The sequence below is a fragment of the Heteronotia binoei genome, chromosome 21 (genome assembly GCF_032191835.1).
Source record: "Heteronotia binoei isolate CCM8104 ecotype False Entrance Well chromosome 21, APGP_CSIRO_Hbin_v1, whole genome shotgun sequence".
NCBI classification, from domain to species: domain Eukaryota; kingdom Metazoa; phylum Chordata; class Lepidosauria; order Squamata; family Gekkonidae; genus Heteronotia; species Heteronotia binoei.
The window spans coordinates 166,231,880-166,254,541 of NC_083243.1; the positions used below are offsets into that span (position 1 = coordinate 166,231,880).

Sequence of the window (22,662 nt, forward strand, 5' to 3'; positions counted from 1 at the left end):
TACAGCAGGCATACACAGTTCCTAAGCTACTCAGCTGCTCTTGTACCAACCAGAAATTCTCTAACTGAAAACAAATTTCTCTGATTTCCATGTCTATCATTTCATGTCTTTTCCCTTTAATAATCCCCTTTCTTGATGTGTTCCTAGGATGCCTTCGCAGCTTTCCACAAGGATGAAGACCTTGTAAAGAAATACTTGAAGGCACTGTTAATTGGGGAATTGGCACCTGATCAACCCAGCTGTGAGCCCAACAAAAATGTGAGTTTCCCCTAGGGCTATTTTAAACAAATAGATACTTGAACCTGGAATCCTCCCTTTCAGATACAGGACCTACCAATATTATATCACAGATGCTCCAGTTCCCCCTCCCCACAAACACATATATCAGCTGGTGCTGGGATCACTAGAGCGACCCACTTCAGGTTTCAAACCACCAGCTGAAAAGTAATGCTCCCACATTCTTATAATGCACTTTAATTTACACATACTGTACATTGTAGATACGAGAACTTCCTTTCTAGCCTTATAGCCTCAATTTTAATCTTTTAAGCATTTAGATTCCAAGCAGCACTAGGGGTAGAACACACTGGATATGGTGGTTTCATAATGCTCTGGAACCTCAGCATTACAAGTTATTACAATAAAGCCAGAGATTGTCTTACAGACAATATAAGCTGCAATTCCTATGAAGAATCCACTTGCTGCAGTTTCCTCTTTTGTGTTTAATTGAACTTCAGGTGGAGACTAGGGATAGTCACAAACTATGAACTAAAATTCATCACAAATCGTGTCCAGTTTGTGGTTTGTGAACTGAAGAACTGAGATGAACTTCCATTGATTTTGGTGCAATTTGTGGTGGCTTGTGGTGGTTCATAAAAGAACAGAAAACAGGGGCTTACAAGAACAGTTGAGTGGCTGCGAGCTCCCTGCCACTCAGCTCTTTGGTTTAAATGGCTCAGAACCATTTAAACCCTGCTTTCAGCTCCCTGCAGCTTTTCATGGGGAGCTGAAAGCAGGGTTTAGATGGCTCCAAGCTATTTAAACCAACAGCAGAGAGGCAGGGAGAGGCCTCCTTTTCAACCCAGCTTTGGGCTCTCTTGTGTGGCCCCATTTAAAGGGACCACTCAAGGGAGTCCAATACAGTTGAGCATGCAAGGAGAAGCCTCCCTGCTAGCTGGCATCAGGCTTTCTTTAGATCAGTGAAAGCTGTGGTCAGTAGAAAGGAGGGGCTGAAGTGCCTCCCATGGGGCATTTTTCACCTACTGTTTTCTGCTGGCCATGGCTCTCCCTGGCCAGCAGAAAAGGTGAAGTGCCTACCAGGAAGCATTTCACCCCTTTCTTTCTTCTGGTTGCAGCTCTCCCCAGCCAGCCGTTCTGATGGCTGAGGAAAGTTGCAGGCAGCAGAAAGGAGGAGGTGAAATGCCCCCTGGAAGGAACTCCACCCCCACATTTAACCTTCAGATTTTGCTCCCCCCTGCTTTGAAGCAGCAGGGAACAAAATCAGAGGATTAAATGGCTCTGAGCAATTTAAACCCTCCTGATCTCCTTCCTGTTGTTTCAAAGTGGTGAGGAGCAGAACTGGAGGGTTTAAATGGCTCAGAGCCATTTAAACCCCTGCTTTCTGCTCCCTATGAAAAGTCATGGGGGGCTAAAAGCAGGGGTTTAAACTTTTAATGGCTCATAAACCTACACAAACTGGTTCAGTTTACGAACCAGCATATCAGTTCATGTGGGTTTGTGGTTCAGTCCATGGTTCAGCCATGAATCACAAACCAAACTGCAGAACTGTAGTTCATGTCCATCCATAATGGAGACAGTAATGGAGAGAATTTTATCATATATCTCTGATAGGACACTGATCGGAACAGTAAACTGTTGTCCTGAGTCTCTTTGTTGAAGTGGAATAAAAAAGTAAAAGTAGTTCCCTGTGCAAGCACCAAGTCGTTACCGATCCATGGGGTGTTGTCACGTCATGACATTTTTTCTTGGCAGAGTTTTTGTTACAGAATGGTTTACCATTGTCTTCCCCAGTCATCTACACCATACCCCCAGCAAGCTGGGTACTCATTTTACCGACCTTAGAAAGATGGAAGGCTGAGTCAACCTTGAGCAGCTACCTGAACCCAGCTTTTGCTGGGATTGAACTCAGGTCGTGAGCAAAGCTTGGATTGCAGTACTGCAGTTACCACTCTGCACCATGGGGCTCAATCTGAAGCAGAATAGGAGTGTGCAATCAGCTATCACTGACCAGATAAAATTCCCCATCTCTCCAACGTTGGATTGGATTGGGCAATATCCAATACTGTGAAAAGTACTTCCAATATTTCCTGATTCTGAAATTTCTCTGCCATTAAGTATCAGAATTAGCAATTATGTCTGGGAGGCAGCAGGACCAGGTAGGGAGGAGGGAGCATGCCTCAGCTGGGCTGCAGGGCATCAACCCTTTAAACTGTAAAGAGCCATTAGTGTTAATAAATGACAGACCTGGACACCAGCTGCCAGAGGCAAGGTTTACTGCTGGTTTTCAGCAAAACCAGTTGAGCTGTGGCACATTGGCCTTTTAAACATTAAAGGACTGCAAACCTGAATGAGCCCTAGACCTGAACTTTGAAGGGATGATGCATTGTGGACCAGCTGGAGTGTGCTTCATCTCTCTGTACCTCTCCCCAATCCTGCTGTCTTGGGGTGGGGGGAGCAGGAATTTCAAAAGTTATTTAAGGGGCATGACTGTCATTTTGGGATCATTGATATTGTTCCAATAGTTTGACATGACATTTCAATATAGCAACAATATTCAACAATATTTAATGAAAGCAATAATCATGCCTTGCTGACTTTCTGATATAGAATTAAAAAAAACACACAATTTTTGCAGTGCACCCTGCTACAGCAAAATCTGTACACTTACTGGTTGACTTTATTGCCATTGTAATACCTTTGGAAGAAGAAGCAGTTTTGGATCTTATGTACCCAGAAATGGGAGAGCTTAACTGTTACTCTTATCACAGGAAATGCTAGTAAATGATTTCCGTGAGCTACACAGGATCGTGAAGAGGATGGGACTCCTGAAGCCCAATTATTATTTCTTCATGTTGATATTTCTTCATACCATATTGCTTGATGTTGCATCCTGGCTCACTATCTGGTATTTTGGAAAATCCTGGATACCCTTCCTTGTTGGTGTAGCACTATTCACTGTATGCCAGGTAATGGAGATGTGTCGCTGTACATAGCAATTTTCAAGATTATTCTTTAGCAATTCTAACACCAGTTAACTCTTACATGGTTCATAATATTCCTGCAAACCATTCAATAAAGGTGGCCTTAAAACCAGTAGAAACTAACCAAGTTTAATGTTTGATGTTGTGTAATACTGTTCCTAAAGATCCAAAGTAATAAGAGCAATTTTATCCTTTCTGTCAGAATTATAGGCTATAGCTCTGATGGTAATTGTCATAAACAGTCCTCATAGGAACTTTGAAGAGGTTCTGAAATTTACTTAGCTAGCCCAGGTCCCTAGCCTTTAGATCCTAATGAGGTGGGTGTTGCACAAGATCTTGCACAGACAGCACCACAGAAAGTCTGTGTATATTTCCACTCCCACATCATTGGGTCTAAGCAACTGACAGGTTCAGCAGGGTATTTTACATAGGTTTTGCATAGGTTCTACCAGGAAACTGTGCATACTATGTGGATGAATGCTTCAGACCTTTTAGATGAATCCATGTTCCCCGATGTTACTTGGAGCCTCTACATATGGATTAAGCAACGGGTTTTACATTAAGGATCCCTGTCGCTCTCTTCTTCATTCTAATTCAGGTGAATAGCGGTGTTGTTCTGAAGCAATAGAATGAAGTTTGAGTCCAGTGGCACCTTTAAGACCAACAAATGTTTAATTCTAGGCATAAGCTTTCTTATGCATGCTCACTTCATCAGATATCTGATTCTCAGTTAACTGCTGGTGAGGAAGTCAAATATTTCACATTAGCACAATGCCCATGGGAACTGCTGTCAGTTCATCCTGTAGCACAGCTGTAAAGTTTAAAAGCCCATGTCATGAAATTACTGCATAGCTGGATTTGGTGGAGAGGATGTCATGGTAAGGACAAATGATCCTGTCCACAAGGGGTGACTCTTTAATAGTATAATCCTAAACTGAGTTACACCCTTCTGAGTCCATTGAAGGCAATGGATTTAGAAGGACATAACTCTTATAGGATTATACTGAAAGTGTTAGAGCCTTACTTAGGGATGAAATCATGGAGCAGCAGCAGCTTCTGAAGAATTATTTTAACTTTTAACATTTACAGATATCATTCAGTTGACATGTGGCACAGTGCATAGAGTGTTGCCCTAGGATTATGGGAGATCCAGGTTCAAATCCCCAGTTCTGCCATGGACCCCTGCTGAGTGACCTGGGAACCATCACATTCTCTCAGCCTAACCTATCTTATAGGGTGGTGGTTATGGGAAAAAAATGGAGGAGGGGAGGACGATGTTCTATGCTATTTTAAGTTCCCATTGGGGAGAAAAATTGGATGTATATAAATAAATGCACATGCAACTTCAGTAGTTATGTATGAGGCAATAATTTTCCTTCTGTCTCACAAAATGAAGATACAGCTGAGCAAGGATCAACCTCTTTTTGAGCTTGTGGGCACCTTTGGTGAGCCAGTTTGGTGTAGTGGTTAAGTGTGCGGACTCTTATCTGGGAGAACCGGGTTTGATTCCCCACTCCTCCACTTGCACCTGCTAGAATGGCCTTGGGTCAGCCATAGCTCTGGCAGAGGTTGTCCTTGAAAGGGCAGCTGCTGTGAGAGCCCTCTCCAGCCCCACCCACCTCACAGGGTGTCTGTTGTGGGGGAGGAAGGTAAAGGAGATTGTGAGCCGCTCTGAGACTCTTCGGAGTGGAGGGCGGGATATAAATCCAATATCTTCTTCTTCTTCTTCTTCTTTAGAATTCTGACATAAGATAGGAGGTTCAATAATAAAATGGCTGTTGCAAGAGAGAGAGAGCAAAACACAAAATAGCTGCCACAGGCAGAAGCTCTGCCTACCAGGATGCCTTCTAACCTGCACAGCTAATCAGATCTTCAGTGGCTAATTCGAAGCTCTACTGGACAAAAGCCTCACCTGGCCCTGCCCACTTACTAAAAACACTTATCAGGCACCAGGAAACATGTCAGTGGGCACCATGTTGGGGACTATAGCAGAGACATACTGTTCTTTCTAAATTATTAGTCTCCTGGAAATAACATGTTTAGGAATGTGCTTGTGGTAAATCTTTATTTGCTAACATTTAATTTAGCAATTAGGTCCCCACAAAACAATGTCTTGAAATTAATTGTACTGGCATTACTTACTGCATTCCAGGTTCAATATGGATTTTTCCAGCATGATCTTGGACACATTTCAGTCTTTCAGAAGCCCAAGTGGAATAGAGTGTTTCATTTCATTGTGGTAGGAGTACTTAAGGTAAGGATCCAATACCGTGATTGTTTTTTTTTGTCAAGTAAGTGTAGCAGTAGCTTTTGTATGCAGTGCCTAGTCTACTAGGAAAAGAAGGCTTCTTGGGTTTGGGTCATCATAAAATTGTATAATTTATACAGTGCATTTCTGGCACCCAAAGCGCTCCAAGGATCACGTTACTTCTTACAACCGCTGTATGATGTTGATCAGTATTCTTATCACAATATTGCAGGTAGGGGAGGCTAAAATAGAGAATAATGGTTTGTCCATGGTTAGCAAGTGATAACTCCAGAGACAGAGGCTTGTCTATCATGAAGGAGCTCAGCTGAGAAAAGGGGAAGAAAATATCTTTCTGGCTAGAGTTTCTGGGTCTAATCCTTTTTAGATCTCTTTCTCTCTCATTCTCTCTGCTTCTTTTGCTTCCCTCTCCTATTAAACACAGAACAGTTTAGGTGATAGATAAGAGGCATATGCCTTTCATCTGAGGAAGTAACAATGAGAGATCTTTTCAAATTCACTCATTGCCAGGTACTTAGGTTACCTCTCTCATCCCATCCCATATGACAGTCAGATGTGAGTTTAGGTTTGGCAACATTTGAGCAGGGCTGCAGATCTGGAATTGAAACTGATCTTCAAACTACAGAGATTAGTTTTCCTGAAGGAAATGGCAGCTTCAGGGGCAGACTATATAGCATCTCATCCGCACTGAGCTCCTTTCCCTTTTCATGCTCTGTCCTGTCCAAGCTCCACTTCCAAATCTCTAGGAATTTCTCATGTGAGTTTCAGATGCTCTTCAATTCTTGCACACATGCTGCCCAATTCAGATTGGGACCACAGCTGGCATGGAGAAGGGGCACCCCCAATGCCTGACCTGAAACAGTCTCGGAAAGCACTGTCTGGCCAGCTGGGGAAACCTTCCTATATTTTTGATTTAACAAGCCCCCCTCCCAACCTTCATGAAAGGAAAAGAGCACTGTGGGTGAGGCTGAAGCCCCTTCTCCACAGCAGTGTAGTTGTGATCCAAACCAAGCACCACATGCAAGAACTGAGGAGACCTTGCAACTCACCTCTGTTATACATCGATCCAAGCACCGACGCATATATACTGTAACGTGTCAGTGTTATGGGATTTGCATGTAAGGCATTCATAGTTAATGGGAACTGTACATGGGTGTGCAATCTTCCTGCTAATTTCATCAGACATTCTCCAGGCTCTATTTACATTCAGTTAATGTGATTTTCTCTTTTGCTCATGAATCTGGAATAGGATACTCACCCAGCTTTCTGCTCTTAGCTTCCCACAGAAAAGAGGTGCAAGCTCAAAACAACATTTATTACCAAGGAGATAGGAGGACAGGAGCAACTTATTTCAGGACAAGAGTGTCCATACAGTCCACAACTCTCACTAACAAATAAAACTAACCAGCAGGTACTCCATCCCATAAGACTAAACCAAATATCAGGAGGAACTGATGGTTTCACTGCAATATATACAATGAACACACCACATCCCTCTTCTTTAATTTGTGGTGCTTACTCAGCACAATTTGAACATTACAAAAATATGGAGCCAGGGGTTTCTAGCATTTGGCTTGCTGTTGGGGGTTCATCTAGTAGTCTTTGAACTTAGCAGGCAATTTGATCACCCACTATCTGGGTACCTTCAGCTGAACCATCAGTGGGTTTTGGAAGGATATCAGGAGTATAGCCACCTTCACGTTCTTGCTGTTCTATAATTGCATCAGAAATCTATCCTTGTATTGCCTCAGAGGTTGCAATAAGTTCTTTTCTCAGATGCCTCTTATTCCTGGTATACATGATTTTGTCATAGTTGCTATTGTTGCGGGCATAGTCGTGCCTGCTGTCTTATGAAACAAAAGTGTGTTTTGAATAATAATTGACAACCATAAGATTGGCCCCTGAGCTCAAAAAATACCAGCTACCAGTTTAAACCCTGACCTGGATAAACCAAGCTAGCCAGATCTCATCAGATCTCAGAAGCTAAGCTGGATCAGTCTTGAGTAGTATTTAGATAGAAGACCTCCAAAGAGTACCAGTGTCATGATACAGAGGTAGGTAATGGCAAACCATTTCTGAACATTTCTTGCCATGAAAACCTTATGGAGTGGCCATAAGTAAGCTGTGACTTGTTGGCAAAAAAAAGGTTTAAACCAAGGCAAGTCTGAGATCTAATGTGAGCTCTCTGAAGTTGCTAGGCTGAAGTTCCTCAATATACAAATAAGGGAAACACAGTAAATAAAAAGCCTTCCAAATCACAAATACAAAAAAACCTCTGTGTCCTAAACATGCTATAATCAATATTTATACATGAAAATATATCTAAACATTATTTCAAACACAAATACAAATGGCAAAGGCCCCAAAGGCTAGTTCGCTTTCTCTGTAGGTGTTATGTTAGCAAAGGAAGCTCTAAAGTCCAATTAAAGTCCTTGAAATGATGGTAAAGTAACCGTCTTCAAAGTTCCATATAAGGAATATTATGATGTATCAAAACCCCAATATGTACAATGCAATTTCCAGATGTCTGATGCGTTTCAAGGATGTAGCCCTTTATCAGGTAAGTCCATTCAGTCAAGGATAATTCTTCAAATAAAATTTATCACACTCATATAATGTATTGCCTTTCAAGATTTAAAAAAAAAAACTTAAAACATTAGTATTCATTGATCTTAAAGATGTTTTCTTTGTATCTCTCTCATGGGATCCAGGGAACTGGGCAAATAAAGCTCTGGCTCTTTCCCTCCCTCCCCAGGGGACCAGGAGTGGGAGGAGCCTCAGCCAATAGAAGGAAACTCAGTAGCTCTGCTGTGCAATTGAGAGAGCATGACAAAGCAAGCTCTCCTTCCCCAAGGGAGGAGCCTCAGCTAAAGGAGAAAGTAGAGGCTTTGCTCTGTAGCTCCTGTGCGATTGAGCAAACCTTGCAAAGCAAGCTGTTATGCAGAAGGAATTGAGAGAGAGGGAGAAGGGAGCAGAGAACAGCAGTTGCTCAGGGGCCTGATAGGAGCCCTCCAGGGGCCTGATTCCCCCCCCCCTCCAGTTGCATGTTTGACATCCCTGATTTAGCCCATGTTCATGACATACAGCATTGTCCCTGTTTGACAATTTGATTAATTTAAAATGAAGCAAAAGACTATTCAATATTCTCCATCCAAGACTTTGAGGCCAATTTCTTGCGAACACTTATTTTCTACTCTCAAAAGATGTTTTTAAGCAGCTGATCTTTGTGGCATCTTCATCCATGCTCTATGCCTGGGGAATCATTCAATACCCACCTTGTTATATGCTGACAACCTTGTCTTACTTTCTAGAATTCAGATCGATCTAAAGCACTCTATGAAGGCATTTATTGCCTATTGTAATAGCAAACTTTGGGAGATAAATGATGATAAATCCAAGAATATTATGTTTACAAAGTCAACAAAACAATTTTTAAAAAAGATGGGAAATTGGTGGGTACATATTACAGCAGTTGACAAATATAGATACCTGGGAATTTTGTTCCAGTCCAACTTATCTTAGTCAAAGCATATTCAGTATCTTAAGCAGAAAATTGATTTCGCTCTGCTAGCTTTAAGGAATGAAGTTAAGAGTCCAGTGGCACCTTTAAGATTAACTAAGTTTTATTCAAGCTATGAGCTTTCGTGTGCAAGCATACTTCCTCAAATACATAGAAATGGAACACAACCATTCAAACTTATTAGACAGAGGCTGGACAGCAAATTAGAATGTAGCATTATGAAGATATTTTAAGATATGCGGAGACAAAACAGGAATGAAATGTTAAGTATATAGGGTCAACAGTTGTTTGGATTTAATTAAGGGGCAACAATATTGACACAATAAATATGACAAAATAGGAGCTAAAAGTGTAAGAGAATTTTGGGAAGTTAACTGAGATTCTCAATTAATCTCCTCTTAAGCATGAAGATAACAACTTTTTTTTGTTGGGCAGGGTGCAGTGTTATATAGGGGAATATATATCAACTTTCATTGCATTACATTATAGGCACTATATATTGTTCTAAATGCTATACCAATATATTGTTCTTTAGAGGTGTTATTTCAGAAAAATCTGTTCCTATATATTGCATTGCATTACAAACACTATTCCAATATATTTGTTCAAAAAAAAAAAAATGCATTAAAATACAAATGATTCTCACCTTTCTTGATGAGAATGAGTTTAGCATATGCAGTGAGATAAGAAAACTGATATATCCTTGTTAAGTCCTGTGGGGTGTTTGTTCTGAGTGTTGTAATAACTTGTAATTCAGCAATTCCCTTTTTCCGTTCTGTTCCTGAAGTTCCTTTGCAATAAAACATACTTTGAGGTCACTCATTGAATGTTGACCTTTGTTTGGGGCCTTTCTGTGGTGTGACAATTTGTTGTAGTTCAGTCGCAGTCGAGTCCGACTCTTTGCAACCCCATGGACAAAGTCACGCCAGGCCCTCCTGTCTTCTAGCATCCTCCAAAGTCTGCTCAAATTCATGTTAGTTACATCAGTAATGCTGTCCAGCCATCTCATCTTTTGCTGTCCCCTTCTTCTTTTTCCTTCTGTCTTTCCCAGCATCAGGGTCTTCTCCAATGAGTGCTCCCTTCTCATTTGGTGGCCAAAGAATTTCAGCTTCAGCATCTGACCTTCCAGGGTGTGACAATAGGGCATCTCATAAAATTGTTCACAGTTGTTAGGATGAGGAAGCAATAGAGAGGAAATGGAATAGACAGCACAACAGAGCCGTTTTTATCCATCCTACCAGAATTCTAGTCTAAGTTGAACAAGTTTATATAAATAGATTTATCTTTATTTATTCTGCATGCTGAATGAAATATACATGCTATAACTCGATGCTGGAGGAAATATACATGCTATAACTCATCCCATGAATAAACAAAGTGTTTCCATTTTCATTGGATATGCAGGGTGGGCCACCAAGTCAATGGAACTTTATGCATAACCAGCATCATGCCAAACCCAACTGCTTCCGTAAAGACCCTGATCTCAACATGCATCCTCTCCTGTTCACCTTGGGGAAGCCACTTTCTGTGGAGGTAAGAAGCCAGGGACTAGGACTGCAGATGGTCATGAGTAGTTATCAGGGGTCATTTTGTAGAAAAATAGGTGGTGGAGCTCATCCAGGGATTGTTATGCAGCTGCACCTACTATTCAATGGACAAGGAGGTGGAACTCTCAGAAAGGTTCCGGAGCTGTGCTCCTGTGAGCTCCCACTGATTCCGAGGCCTGGTAGTTATAATCTCTAGTCTCCTAAATAAGGCATTGGAGATTGCATGCTGGTACATTCTTCTGAAATAGTAGAGGTGGTAGTAGGAAGAACTTTGACTGAAAAAATGGTTCTCAAATTTTTTTTAAGTAGGAGCCACTTATAAATCTATTCTAGAGCCAGTTTGGTGTAGTGGTTAAGTGTGCGGACTCTTATCTGGGAGAACTGGGTTTGATTCCCCGCTCCAACCCTTGCACCTGCTGGAATGGCCTTGGGTTAGCCATAGCTATCGCAGGAGTTGTCCTTGAAAGGGCAGCTGCTGTGAGAGCCCTCTCAGCCCCACCCACCTCACAGGGTGTCTGTTCTGGGGAGGTGGGGGAGAAGCTACAGGAGACTGTAAGCTGCTCTGGGTCTCTGATTCACAGAGAAGGGTGGGGTGTAAATCTGCAGTCTTCTTCTTCTTCTGGACCTACTTGCAAAATAATTTCATACTGTTCTCCCTCACCATAATCAAAATTCAAGAATCTTAAAACAATGACATTTATAATTTTTCACTTTTTGTATTAATATTGCATGTTATAATGTACTTTCTTTGATTTTTGTTTATTTACTTAAAACATTTGTGTGCCATCCTTCTACTCAATTAGGAATTCTTAAGGCAGCGAACAATTATAAGAGAATAAACAGTACATATAAATAAAATCAACAATTAAAAACAATTAAATGAAGGAGGGTCAGTAAAGGTATGCCAGATGAAACAGAATAGTCTTGACCTGCTGGCTGAAGACAATGATTGAGCTGGATAGACACATCTCCCTGGGGAGGGAATTCCATAATTTTGGTGCCACCCATCTAGCCTCAGATGATGGGGTCCTCTGAAAGTGGCTGGGTAGGTTCATATGAGAGTAGGTGCTCCTTAAGGTATTCAGGTCCCAGGCCATATAGGGCACCTTGAATTTGGGCCCAGAAGCAGAATGGAAGACAGTGCATATGGAACAAGACTCTGGTCTACTTCAAACAGCATTCCTGCTGCTACATTCTGTACCAACTGTAGTTTCTGGACATTCTCCAAGGGCAGCACTACATAGAGTGCATTACAGTAATCTAATCAAGATATTATCAAGGCATGTACCACAGTAGCAAGATGTTTTTTTACTCAGGGAAAGTCGCTGCTGAAGCTGATGGAAGGTGCCCCTAGCCATCATTGCCATCTGCTTATCCAACAAAAGGCTCTGTTCCAGCAGCACCCCAGCATTCAAACCTGATCTTTTAGGGAGAGTGCAACCCCTCTAGAACAGGAGATACCTTACATCTCAAGTTAGTCCTTCTGGACACCAGCAGCATCTCTGCTTTTATTTATTGACCTTCTGTCTAGGGTTTGTTTCCACACACACACACACACTCATGTGCATGCACACTTATTGTGGCTGAAGGATCAGTCACACTTATTGTGGCTGAAGGATCAGTCCTTGGGCCACCCGGCCATGACAAGCAATGGGAGATGATGGAAGCCAGGGATAGAGCAGGGGGCAGCACAGCCCATGCCATGACTCAGCAGAATGAGAAATACGGCACTGGGGCAGTTGACCGTCAGCAGCACACAGCCAGGCTCAGTGCAGCAGCCAGCACAGCTAGAGTCAGATGTCTGACTCCAGGAGTGATCACCTAACACATCTTGAGGCTTTGTAGCCACCGGGGAAGTGGCAACAATCACAGGAATGTACAGCTGCCAGGCACCCAGCCCAAGGTATGTCAGGAGTAAGGGCAGAAAAGAAGGTAGCCAGTCTCCTTAGGCCCAGCCGAGCCTAGAGCTCCACTCATGAGGAGGAAAAGAGGGACAGGTCAAGGGGAGGAGCAACCCACATAGGAGCCTCATTATCCACCAGGACCAGTTACCCTAGAAGGCCCAGCCTCTAGAAAATAAGAGGTGGAGGAGTCCAGGGTTATCCCATCTCCAGGAAAACCTTTAATAGGCAGTCCAGGACACAGCCACGGATGAAGGGCAAGGCCACTTCCCAGGTTGCAGAGAAGAGGACTGATGTGTGCAGGGGAGAGGGAGCTGGGCAGAAGACACCCCCTCCCTCCATGATTCTGAGCCTTTGCCAGGGCACTGTCCAGGGAGAAGTGGCACCCTGTGCCAAAAGAAACAGAAACCCTCATTTATACCCAAAACAGCCACCAGGCACTCCTCCACTTGCAGCTGCTGGAATGGCCTTGGGTTAGCCACAGCTATCGCAGGAGTTGTCCTTGAACGGGCAGCTGCTGTGAGAGCCCTCTCAGCCCCACCTATCTCACAGGGTGTCTGTTGTGGGGGGAGAAGATATAGGAAATTGTAAGCCGCTCTGAGTCTCTGATTCAGAGAGAAGGTCGGGATATAAATCTGCAGTCTTCTTCTTCTTCCATTATGCTTGCCACGACCCTGTTCCTGGCTCCACTCCCAAAGTCTCCTGGATCCACCCCCAAAGTCCCCAGATATTTCTTGAATTTGACTTGGCAACCCTATCCCCCTCTTCCTCCCCAAGGGAGGAGTCTAAGCCAGTGGAGAAAATAGAGGCTTTGCTCTGTGGCTCTTTTACAATTGAGCAAACATGGCAAAGCAAGCTGTGATGCAGAAGGAAGCAAGATCAAGGGAGGAGGACACAAATGGCAGCCAATTGCTCGGGGGCCTGATAGGAGCCTTCTGGGGGCCTGATTTGGCCCCCAGGCCACATGTTTGACACCCCTGCTCTATGGCCTTTCTTTCAACTATATCTTCCTTAACCTTAGCTTTTGTCTATCACTGTCCAGGCTATATCAATATTTTTTTCACTAGATTTTGAAGGATAGACGTTTGTGGGTTTTACTGGTGTTTATTGGGCACCTAGCTTAATTTTTGTTCTGTTCTTCATCTATAGCTTGGCAGAAAGAAGAAGAAATACATGCCTTACCAGTATCAACATTCATACTTTTCCTGTGAGTACCTGTTATTTTGTTTAAAAGCTTAATGTTGCAGTTCTATTTATTTATAATAATTTATATCCCATCCTTCTTGTCAAGGAATCTGAAACAGAATATTTAAAATAGTAAAATTAATAGCATAAAACTATATCAATGAGAAACAATGCTCTACACTCCTGTGAAGGAGAAGCACCATTTGAAAGCTCTTGGACCAGGGGTGGCCAAACTGTGGCTTGGGAGCCACATGTGGCTCTTTCACACATATTATGTGGCTCTCAAAGCCCCCACTGTCCAGCTTGGAGAAGGTGTTTGTCTCTTTAAATCACTTCTCTAAGCCAAGCCAGCTGGTGGCTTGGAGAATGCATTTGAAGTTGCTTTCTTTCCACCTTTCTCCCCCCCCCTAAACTATTTGCCTCCCTCCCTTCCTGTCTTGTGGTTCTCAAAACACCTGACATTCATGCCTTGCAGCTCTTGAGCATCTGACATTTATTCTATGTGGCTTTTACATTAAACAAGTTTGGCCATCCGTCTTGGACAGTTCTGCAGCATTAAACTGCTTCCATGCAGGACTGCAGAGAACCACCATGGGCCTCCAGACAAAGATTCTGTCTGCTCCCCTGACCCATGACCCTGATCCAAACTAAATATCATAACAAAACAAAGCACGTGGCCGGCTGTTACCATTCATCTATAATAAAAGGATCCCTCATTTCTGGCAGGCATAACCCATCCGAAAATAAACCTTGTCCACCAGCTTCAGGATGATTTTGGGTGCTCCAGAGCCAAAAATGAAAGGTTTGGAATATCTTGGCCCAAGTTATCTCCAGACACCCGCCCCACCCCGCACAAGCGCACAATATTTGTAATGAAAGCTAAACTCATGTAGTGTGTTAAAGTGCCAGGCTAGGGCCTGGGAAACTCATGTTCAAATCAACCCTGCCACCTTGCTGCTTGCCATTGGAGCCATTACACACTCTCAGCCTAACCTGCCTCTCAAGGTTGTGAGGATGAGATGTGGGAGAATGATGTAAGCCACTTCGGAGGGAGAGAAGTTTGAAGTGGAGATAAACAAATGGCAGATCATAAAAGGAAGAGAGCAAAATGAAGGAGGAGAGAAGTGTGAAAAAGAGTTAGAGAATATAAGAAAAGATAACAAACTTTTGTTTGTTTTTGCTATCGCCCATTTGCAAGATCTGGCTGTGCAGGAACTTGGTGAAACTAAAGGGAAAAGCAAAGTATAGAAGGGTGGAGATTATGAGCTTGTTAGGAAGCACCACCCTGGCAAGGACTATAGCTTGTTCTGGCTGGTCTTGCCTTGTTCCAATCCTGGCTTGGCTAAGTGGTTTAGTAGGATATGATTAACAAACAGTTTCCATCAAGCTCCTTATAAACTTTGCTAAAAGGCCCAGCCACAGAGCTCTGAGTGTTTTTTTACTGTGCTTTGCCTTCCCTTCACCCCTAGTGGCTGCAGTCAGAATTGCATTTGAATAGAGTTGCCAATCCCCAGGAAGTAAAGGCACACAAGCCTCCACGAAAAACCAGCCTCTATCAAAGACTCAAACCACTTACCACAGATTTTTGTGCAAAAAAAAAAAAAATAGAAATCTTATTAAATGGTATTGAAGTTAATAAAATTTAAATCACAAGAACGCTGACCACGCCCACACCCAAAGTCCTTCAAATTGCAGTCAATGCCGATCTCTCCAAATCTGCGGGTCCAGGCGATAGTGCAAATAGATGTTTTCCACAGAGTCCAACACTCCAAATTAATTTTTCCAAATGCAACAGGTGTAATATCCAAATGCAGCTAGGCACAATTGAGACGTGACAGGGTTGTACGTGATGCCCTGTTTCACTCTCGGTTTCTACAAGCTGCATATGTAAAACAATACCAATCACCAATAGAAATTCATCCATAGATATACAAACATGTATAGTAAAAATCATACATACCGTCAAAAAGTCATTATACAAATTTCCAGTAGAGACAATTGTTTCACACTGCTTTTTAAATTTTACAAAGAACTTCAACATGTACAATCAATAATCACATGATTATATACCTACAGGTGCTATACATCACAAGGTTTCTTAAAGTCACAGAGAGCCTATTCAGTGTAATCAAATTGGTCAATTATATACACATTCAAAAACCTTTAGAGAACAAGAAAGATCCTTTTTGCAAAAAAATCTGTGGTAAGTGGTTTGAGTATTTGATAGAGAATGGTTTTTCACAGAGGCTTGTGAACCTTTATTTCCTGCTCCATTTTACTCTGTTACTCTGTTTGGTTGCCTTAATTCCCAGGTGGGGGCAGGGGATTCCCCCAGTTTGGAAGCCCTCCCCCCGCTTCAGGGTCATCAAAAAGCAGGGGTGGAGAGGGAAATGTCTGCTGGGCACTCCATTATTCCCTATGGAGACCAAATCCCATAGCATATAATGGAGAATTGATCTGCAGTTATCTGGTGCTCTGGGGGCTGTGTTTTGAGGTACAAGCACCAAACTTTCAGCATAGCATTCAGTGCCTCTCCTCAAAACACCCTCCAAGTACAAAAAGATTGGACCGGGGGTCCAATTCTATGAGCCTCAGAAGAAGGTGCCCTATCCCCTTCATTATTTCCAATGGAGGGAAGGCATTTAAAAGGTGTGCGGTCCCTTTAAATGTGGTGGCCAGAACTCCCTTTGGAGTTGTTATGCTTGTCACAACCTTGCTTCTGGCTCCACCCCCAAAGTCCCCAGATATTTCTTGAATTGGACTTGGCAACCCTAATTAGAAATAAATTTAATGCAGCACCATCTTGGCTCTGGGCCCTCCAGTTGACTCAAGCCCCTCATATTTTTTCCCTTTAGTCTCCCCTCCCTCTAGGTGACCCTGCTACCATGACCTTACTTCACATTGCTTCTTGGCAATGTTGTGTTATATGCGCTATTTATTTCATATCTCTCAGAGGCCCTGCTTCCACACAGAGGTTTATCAGCTATCAAACTGCAGTAGTCTGAGGATGAGTAGTATAATCATTTTCCCATAGCATAATTTTCTCCAGTCTTTTCCAGAGAAAGGCAGTTCAGACATGCAATCAGTTGATCTGGATGGGAAGGTGTGCATTGTTCAAGGTCTCGACTACATTAGCACTATTTTAATTTCATTAGCCCCTCCAAGACGCCATTGTCCCTGCTGCACCACCAGGGAGTATTTGAGGCTTTTTTTAAAAAAGGTAATTGCTAGATCACTATAGCATTATAACGTTGTAACCATCTGTTGCCACGGTCTCCTGGCTTCTCTCATTCCCATGAATACATTTTTAAAAAACAAGTCTCTTGTTCCTTATAACTCTGCAACAAAAAGGGCTAGGGCCTTTAAAAAAAAAAAACAAAGGCTGGGAATTCCGAGGAATTAGAAGATTCTAGCTAGCAATTGCCAGTTTTTAAAAAGAAAGCTTCCAAGAGCCCTCTAGTGGTAGAGGACTTGAGACGGATATCTGAGGAAGCAAAAGTGGGGAAATCTGCTGTGTGGACATTTCATTGCTGCTGTGAATGCCTCAGCAGCTATGAGAGCTACATAAAGAATCGCCACTATGAGGAAGAAGCCTTAGTCTTCACAGTCAGCAAATGCCACCATTTATAAAGCTGTACCTCCTGTTGGAGTCATAGCTCAATATCAGTATGCATGCCCTTGGAAGAAGGTAGTTTTATGTCTGCATATGAAAGGGACATCAGATTCAGGGCTGGATTAACAATTAGGCAAAGTAGGGACTGGCCTATGGGCCTCCATGCCTTTAGGGGCCCTGGGCTGGCTCCCCCCACTTTCCCCCCTGTTTGTAGCCCTCCCAGCCTGCACACACAGCCAGCAAATGAGCCACTCTTTGTCTGACTTGCCTCATGTGGCAGCTGGTGTCGTTTCCAAGTTTGCCTCTCTCTACTTCTCCCCCACAGCTTTGTTAAAGAGGCTTTTGAGAAGGTTCCTGAAGGCTGCAGTGGAGGCCACAGGTGGCGGGGCGGGTGCTCCAACTCTGATATAATTTGTGAGGGGGCCCCCAAGATTTTGACTGCCTAGGGACCTGCACACAGTTTAATCTGGCACTGATCAGGTTAGATGAATTGCAAGTATTATTTTGCCATTTTGATTTTAGAGTGAAAATCCATTAGAAATATGCTGCTAATTTGCATTTGAGTGGAATACATTTGAAGAAAAGTTTTTAACTTCCTATTGTTCTTGTTTTCTTTTTTTCCGCAGTCTTAGCTCCGTTGACTTTCATGCTTTTTGTCCAGGGGGCTATAATCCGTTACACAGTTCAGAGGAAAAAGTGGGTGGTGAGTAATTTGCAAAGTAGTAAATGCAATTCTTTCTCTTCTGGATAAGCTATTTTGTGAATAAGGAATGATACATCTGAGCATAAATTCACTGCGTCATCAGTATCCATCAATAGCTGCTAATGATCTATTAGGAGAGGAAAATTGGATTAAACGGGGAGAGGAAATTATATGGGAATGTATCCTACCGCTTCACACAGCAAAGTCTGCAGCCTTCATCCATCTTAAGCTTTCCAGAAGAGCCACATAAGTTGGAGGAAGTCTCTTTAAATCAGAGGAGGGAGTCCTTCAGTCCTTGCTGAGAGGAGTGGTGGTAGTATGGAGTGCTTGAGCATCTGGAGTGTTGTCCAGCAGTTAGTGAACATAAGAACATAAGAGAAGCCATGTTAGATCAGGCCAATGGCCCATCCAGTCCAACGTTCTATGTCACACAGCGGCCAAATATATATATATATACACACACACATACACACTGTGGCTAATAGCCACTGATGGACCTCTGCTCCATATTTTTATCTAACCCCCTCTTGAAGGTGGCCATGCTTGTGGCCGCCACCACCTCCTGTGGCAGTGAATTCCACATGTTAATCACCCTTTGGGTGAAGAAGTACTTCCTTTTATCCGTTTTAACCTGTCTCCTCAGCAATTTCATCGAATGCCCACGAGTTCTCGTATTGTGAGAAAGGGAGAAAAGTACTTCTTTCTCTACTTTCTCCATCCCATGCATTATCTTGTAAACCTCTATCATGTCACCCCTCAGTCGACGTTTCTCCAAGCTAAAGAGCCCTAAGCGTTTCAACCTTTCTTCATAGGGAAGGTGTTCCAGCCCTTTAATCATTCTAGTTGCCCTTTTCTGAACTTTCTCCAATGCTATAATATCCTTTTTGAGGTGCAGTGACCAGAATTGTACACAGTACTCCAAATGAGACCGCACCATCGATTTATACAGGGGCATTATGATACTGGCTGATTTGTTTTCAATTCCCTTCCTAATAATTCCCAGCATGGCGTTGGCCTTTTTTATTGCAAACGCACACTGCCTTGACATTTTCAGTGAATTATCTACCACGACCCCAAGATCTCTCTCTTGGTCAGTCTCTGCCAGTTCACACCCCATCAACTTGTATTTGTAGCTGGGATTCTTGGCCCCAATGTGCATTACTTTGCACTTGGCCACATTGAACCGCATCTGCCACGTTGACGCCCACTCACCCAGCCTCAACAGATCCCTTTGGAGTTCCTCACAATCCTCTCTGGTTCTCACCACCCTGAACAATTTAGTGTCATCCGCAAATTTGGCCACTTCACTTAGTGAAGATTTAAGGAGGATATGGATACAAAACTTTATGTTTACTTTTAATTCGATTTATATCCCACCCTCCCCGCCGAGGCAGGCTCAGGGCGGCTTACATCAGATCATAGTATACTATGATCGCAATCTTAACATCAATAAAACCATTAAACAATATAAGCTAAAAACAATATACAGTTGGTGCTAACAAATCAGATGTTACTCATATTCTCAGGACGACAGTTGTTCCAGAATACGGTCAACTGAAGGCTTGCTAAATTCCTAGATTTGGCAAGTCTTTAGAGTTAAGAGTTTCCAGAGTCATGCTTAAGTTCCCAAGAATGTCCATGTTACACAGCATTTCTAGATACCTAAGAAATATAGATTGTGGCCTGCAAGAAGGCAAATTCTTAATACAGCCCTGAATGCAATACACACATACAGTGCTCCCAGAACTTGTGGCTGCCACATTCTACAACAGCAGATTCTTCCTGAAAGTCATCAAGTACCGGATTTTATTTTATTTTTAAGTACTACTATCACCAGGGATGGAATTCTGGCAGGAGCTCCTTTGCATATTAGGCCATACACCCCTAATGTAGCCAATCCTCCAAGAGCTTACAAAAAAGAGCCTTGTCAGCTCTTGGGAGATTGGCTACATCAGGGGTGTGTGGCCTAATATGCAAAGGAGCTCCTGCCAGAATTCCACCCCTGACTATCACACTGTACTGGGACAAGTTTACCCAATCTGTTAGTGTGGTAGGTTTGGGAGCAAACATCTGTGCAATCTGACTTTTCTGTTTGCTTTCTCTGAGGATAGAAACATATTCCTTATTCCACCCCATTCCACACACATCTTTTGAGGTACTGTAATTAGAGATCTCATTTAATTTCATGTTAATTCAGGTTTGATTTGAAAATCCATGTTTCTTGTATAGCTTTGTCATACTCAGCTGTCTATCCTTTTTTTCTGACCATGTTAATGTGATAGAATGTCATTAAAATTGATATTTTTCCCCATATAAATGACATCTAAATGGTGCAGAAGTGATATAAAAATAAGATCTAACATAAAAGCAGCATAAAAGGTTTTAAAAGGAAACAAAAATGTAAAAATTTCCAAAGAAAATAGGTAAGCTCAGTGCTTTTTTGTAGACAAAGCCCAGCAGGAGCTCATTTGCATATTTGGCCACACTACCTGGCTTGGGAGCACATGACTGCCACATGGCAGGGTGGACCAGCCAGAGCCCTGGCCAGCCCAGGTGGAGCTCCGCTTCTGTGGGCTTCAGCAGAAAAAACCCTTGGGTAAGAGAAAAAATAATAATAAGAGCCCCTTTGCGCAGAGTGGTGAAGCTGTAGTATTGCAGTCCTAAGCTCTGCTCACGACTTGAGTTCGATCCTGGCGGAAGCTGGGTTCAGGTAGCCGGCTCAAGGTTGACTCAGCCTTCCATCCTTCTGAGGTCGGTAAAATGAGTACCCAGCTTGCTGGGGGGAAAGGAAATGGCAAACCACCCCATAAAAAATCTGCCGTGAAAATGTTAAGAAAGAAATGTCACCCCAGAGTCAGAAATGACTAGTGCTTGCACAGGGGGACTACCTTTTAAAGATAAAAATGGTTTTCCCAGCTGTACTCAAAATTAAGATGCAACAAACAGATACCCTTAGTCTTAAACCCTATAATGCTTTTTTCACTTCAATTGGTTTTATATATATATATATATATATATATATATATATATATATATATATATATATATATATATATATATATATATATATATATATATATATATATATATATATATATATATATATATATATATATATGGTTCAATACATATAGACTTCACTGTACCACCACCTACTGCAAAAAACAAGTATTACGCCTCATAGAATTCCATTGAACAAACTCCACATCACCTGTGTTTCATTTTTTTCATTCTTTAACTCCGGTGAACTGTGCTAATAAAGTTGTCATGCAGTATGAATCCAACAGTGTTTATAGTCAACAGAAACACAGTACTGAATCATGTCATGATTACATGATTAAGTCCTTTGGGTGATATTTTTTGCCCCAAGACCTGAGTGTCAATGACTCTCAAGTGACATAGCAATTTAACTGTTACTTGTCTCCATGGGATAGCAGGGATTTTTTACTTTCGGAAGAAATGGAAGAATGCATAAAATACATATTTTCAATTCATTCTGTCACTGGAATTACTTTTTTCAGTGGGCTAGTACAAAATATAAAGGCCAGTCTGCCTGTCCATATATAATGGATTCATTGTGGGGATTTAGGGTTGGGGAAAATACTATAATGGTTATCATGGTATGTTTAGAAGGCACACAATCCCACAACCTTGCTGAAGTTGAAAAGATATCTTACCCTATAGACTTATTACAGTGTATGTGTGTTCATCGTGCACATAAGTCTACATCTGTTTGTAAGATAGAACCCAGGTTTATTTGGTTTAAAAAGAACTGAGGGACCATTCCTTGGACAATGTGGAGTTTGATACTGCATTCAGCCATATAACTGTTGAATGTAACATGAGAATTACTAAGCATGCATGCAAATAAAATTAATGTGTGCACTGTACTTTGATTGTTCATCAAAATGTATTTATAGAATTGAGGAAAACCCTATATATTGAGACCACATTGAGATCCATAATGGAAGAAATGTGGAATATAAATGTATAAAAATAAAAATAATGGACACTAATCCCTATGGAATTGAGCAATTAGCCTCAGTATTTTTACTGAAGAAAAAAATCTGAGTGACCTCAGTATTTGTTATAGATGTCCCCTTCCTGAGGAATTATGCTAGAAATTTCTGTTTTTTTTTTAAGTGGGGCATTGATTTCTGCAGAAAATCCATCTGATGCATAAGATTCAGGCTTGTCCTATCTGAAAGGCAACTGATCGCCTTCATGCCATCATGATTGTTCTTTGTAGCATGATAACAATTCTCAGAAATGTCCAAGCTTGTATAGATTGTTCCCCGCCATATTGCGCAAGAGTCTTTGTAGTCTCTGTAGTTGCAGGACAAAAAGTTTGTACTGAAACCGACAAAGAAAATTGCAATACATCTACACTCCCTTTCCCACCCTGCCTTAACTCTGTCCTCTTTGGCAGGAGCTTGCTTGCATTGTGATCTACAATATCCGTATCTGTCTCATGTATGTTCCTTTAATGGGATTTAAGAGCTTCATGGCATTCTACTGGCTGTCCAGGTAATATTCATTGTGCAAAATTTCTGATTGTTGCTGCTCCCCAGCTCTAAACTCATTACCACTCATACCATTCTTCTCTCACCTGAAACAATCTTTTTACAACTTTGGCAAGATACTTCAATTCCAGAAATATGATGCAAACTGATAAATAACCTGTTAACTGAAGCAAAAACTGCTAT

General features: G+C 42.1%; 1 protein-coding gene across 1 annotated transcript in view; it reads left to right on the top strand.

Annotated features, from left to right (window-relative positions):
• The window catches only part of LOC132590221 (acyl-CoA (8-3)-desaturase-like), a 34,179-nt gene that overhangs the window by 2,700 nt on the left and 8,817 nt on the right, over window positions 1-22,662 (top strand). The window contains exons 2-8 of the mRNA XM_060263186.1: window positions 148-258; window positions 3,009-3,206; window positions 5,374-5,475; window positions 10,412-10,540; window positions 13,605-13,662; window positions 17,880-17,956; window positions 22,386-22,483. Of these exons, the coding sequence (XP_060119169.1) occupies window positions 148-258; window positions 3,009-3,206; window positions 5,374-5,475; window positions 10,412-10,540; window positions 13,605-13,662; window positions 17,880-17,956; window positions 22,386-22,483 (773 nt within the window). The remainder of the gene's footprint in view (window positions 1-147; window positions 259-3,008; window positions 3,207-5,373; window positions 5,476-10,411; window positions 10,541-13,604; window positions 13,663-17,879; window positions 17,957-22,385; window positions 22,484-22,662) is intronic.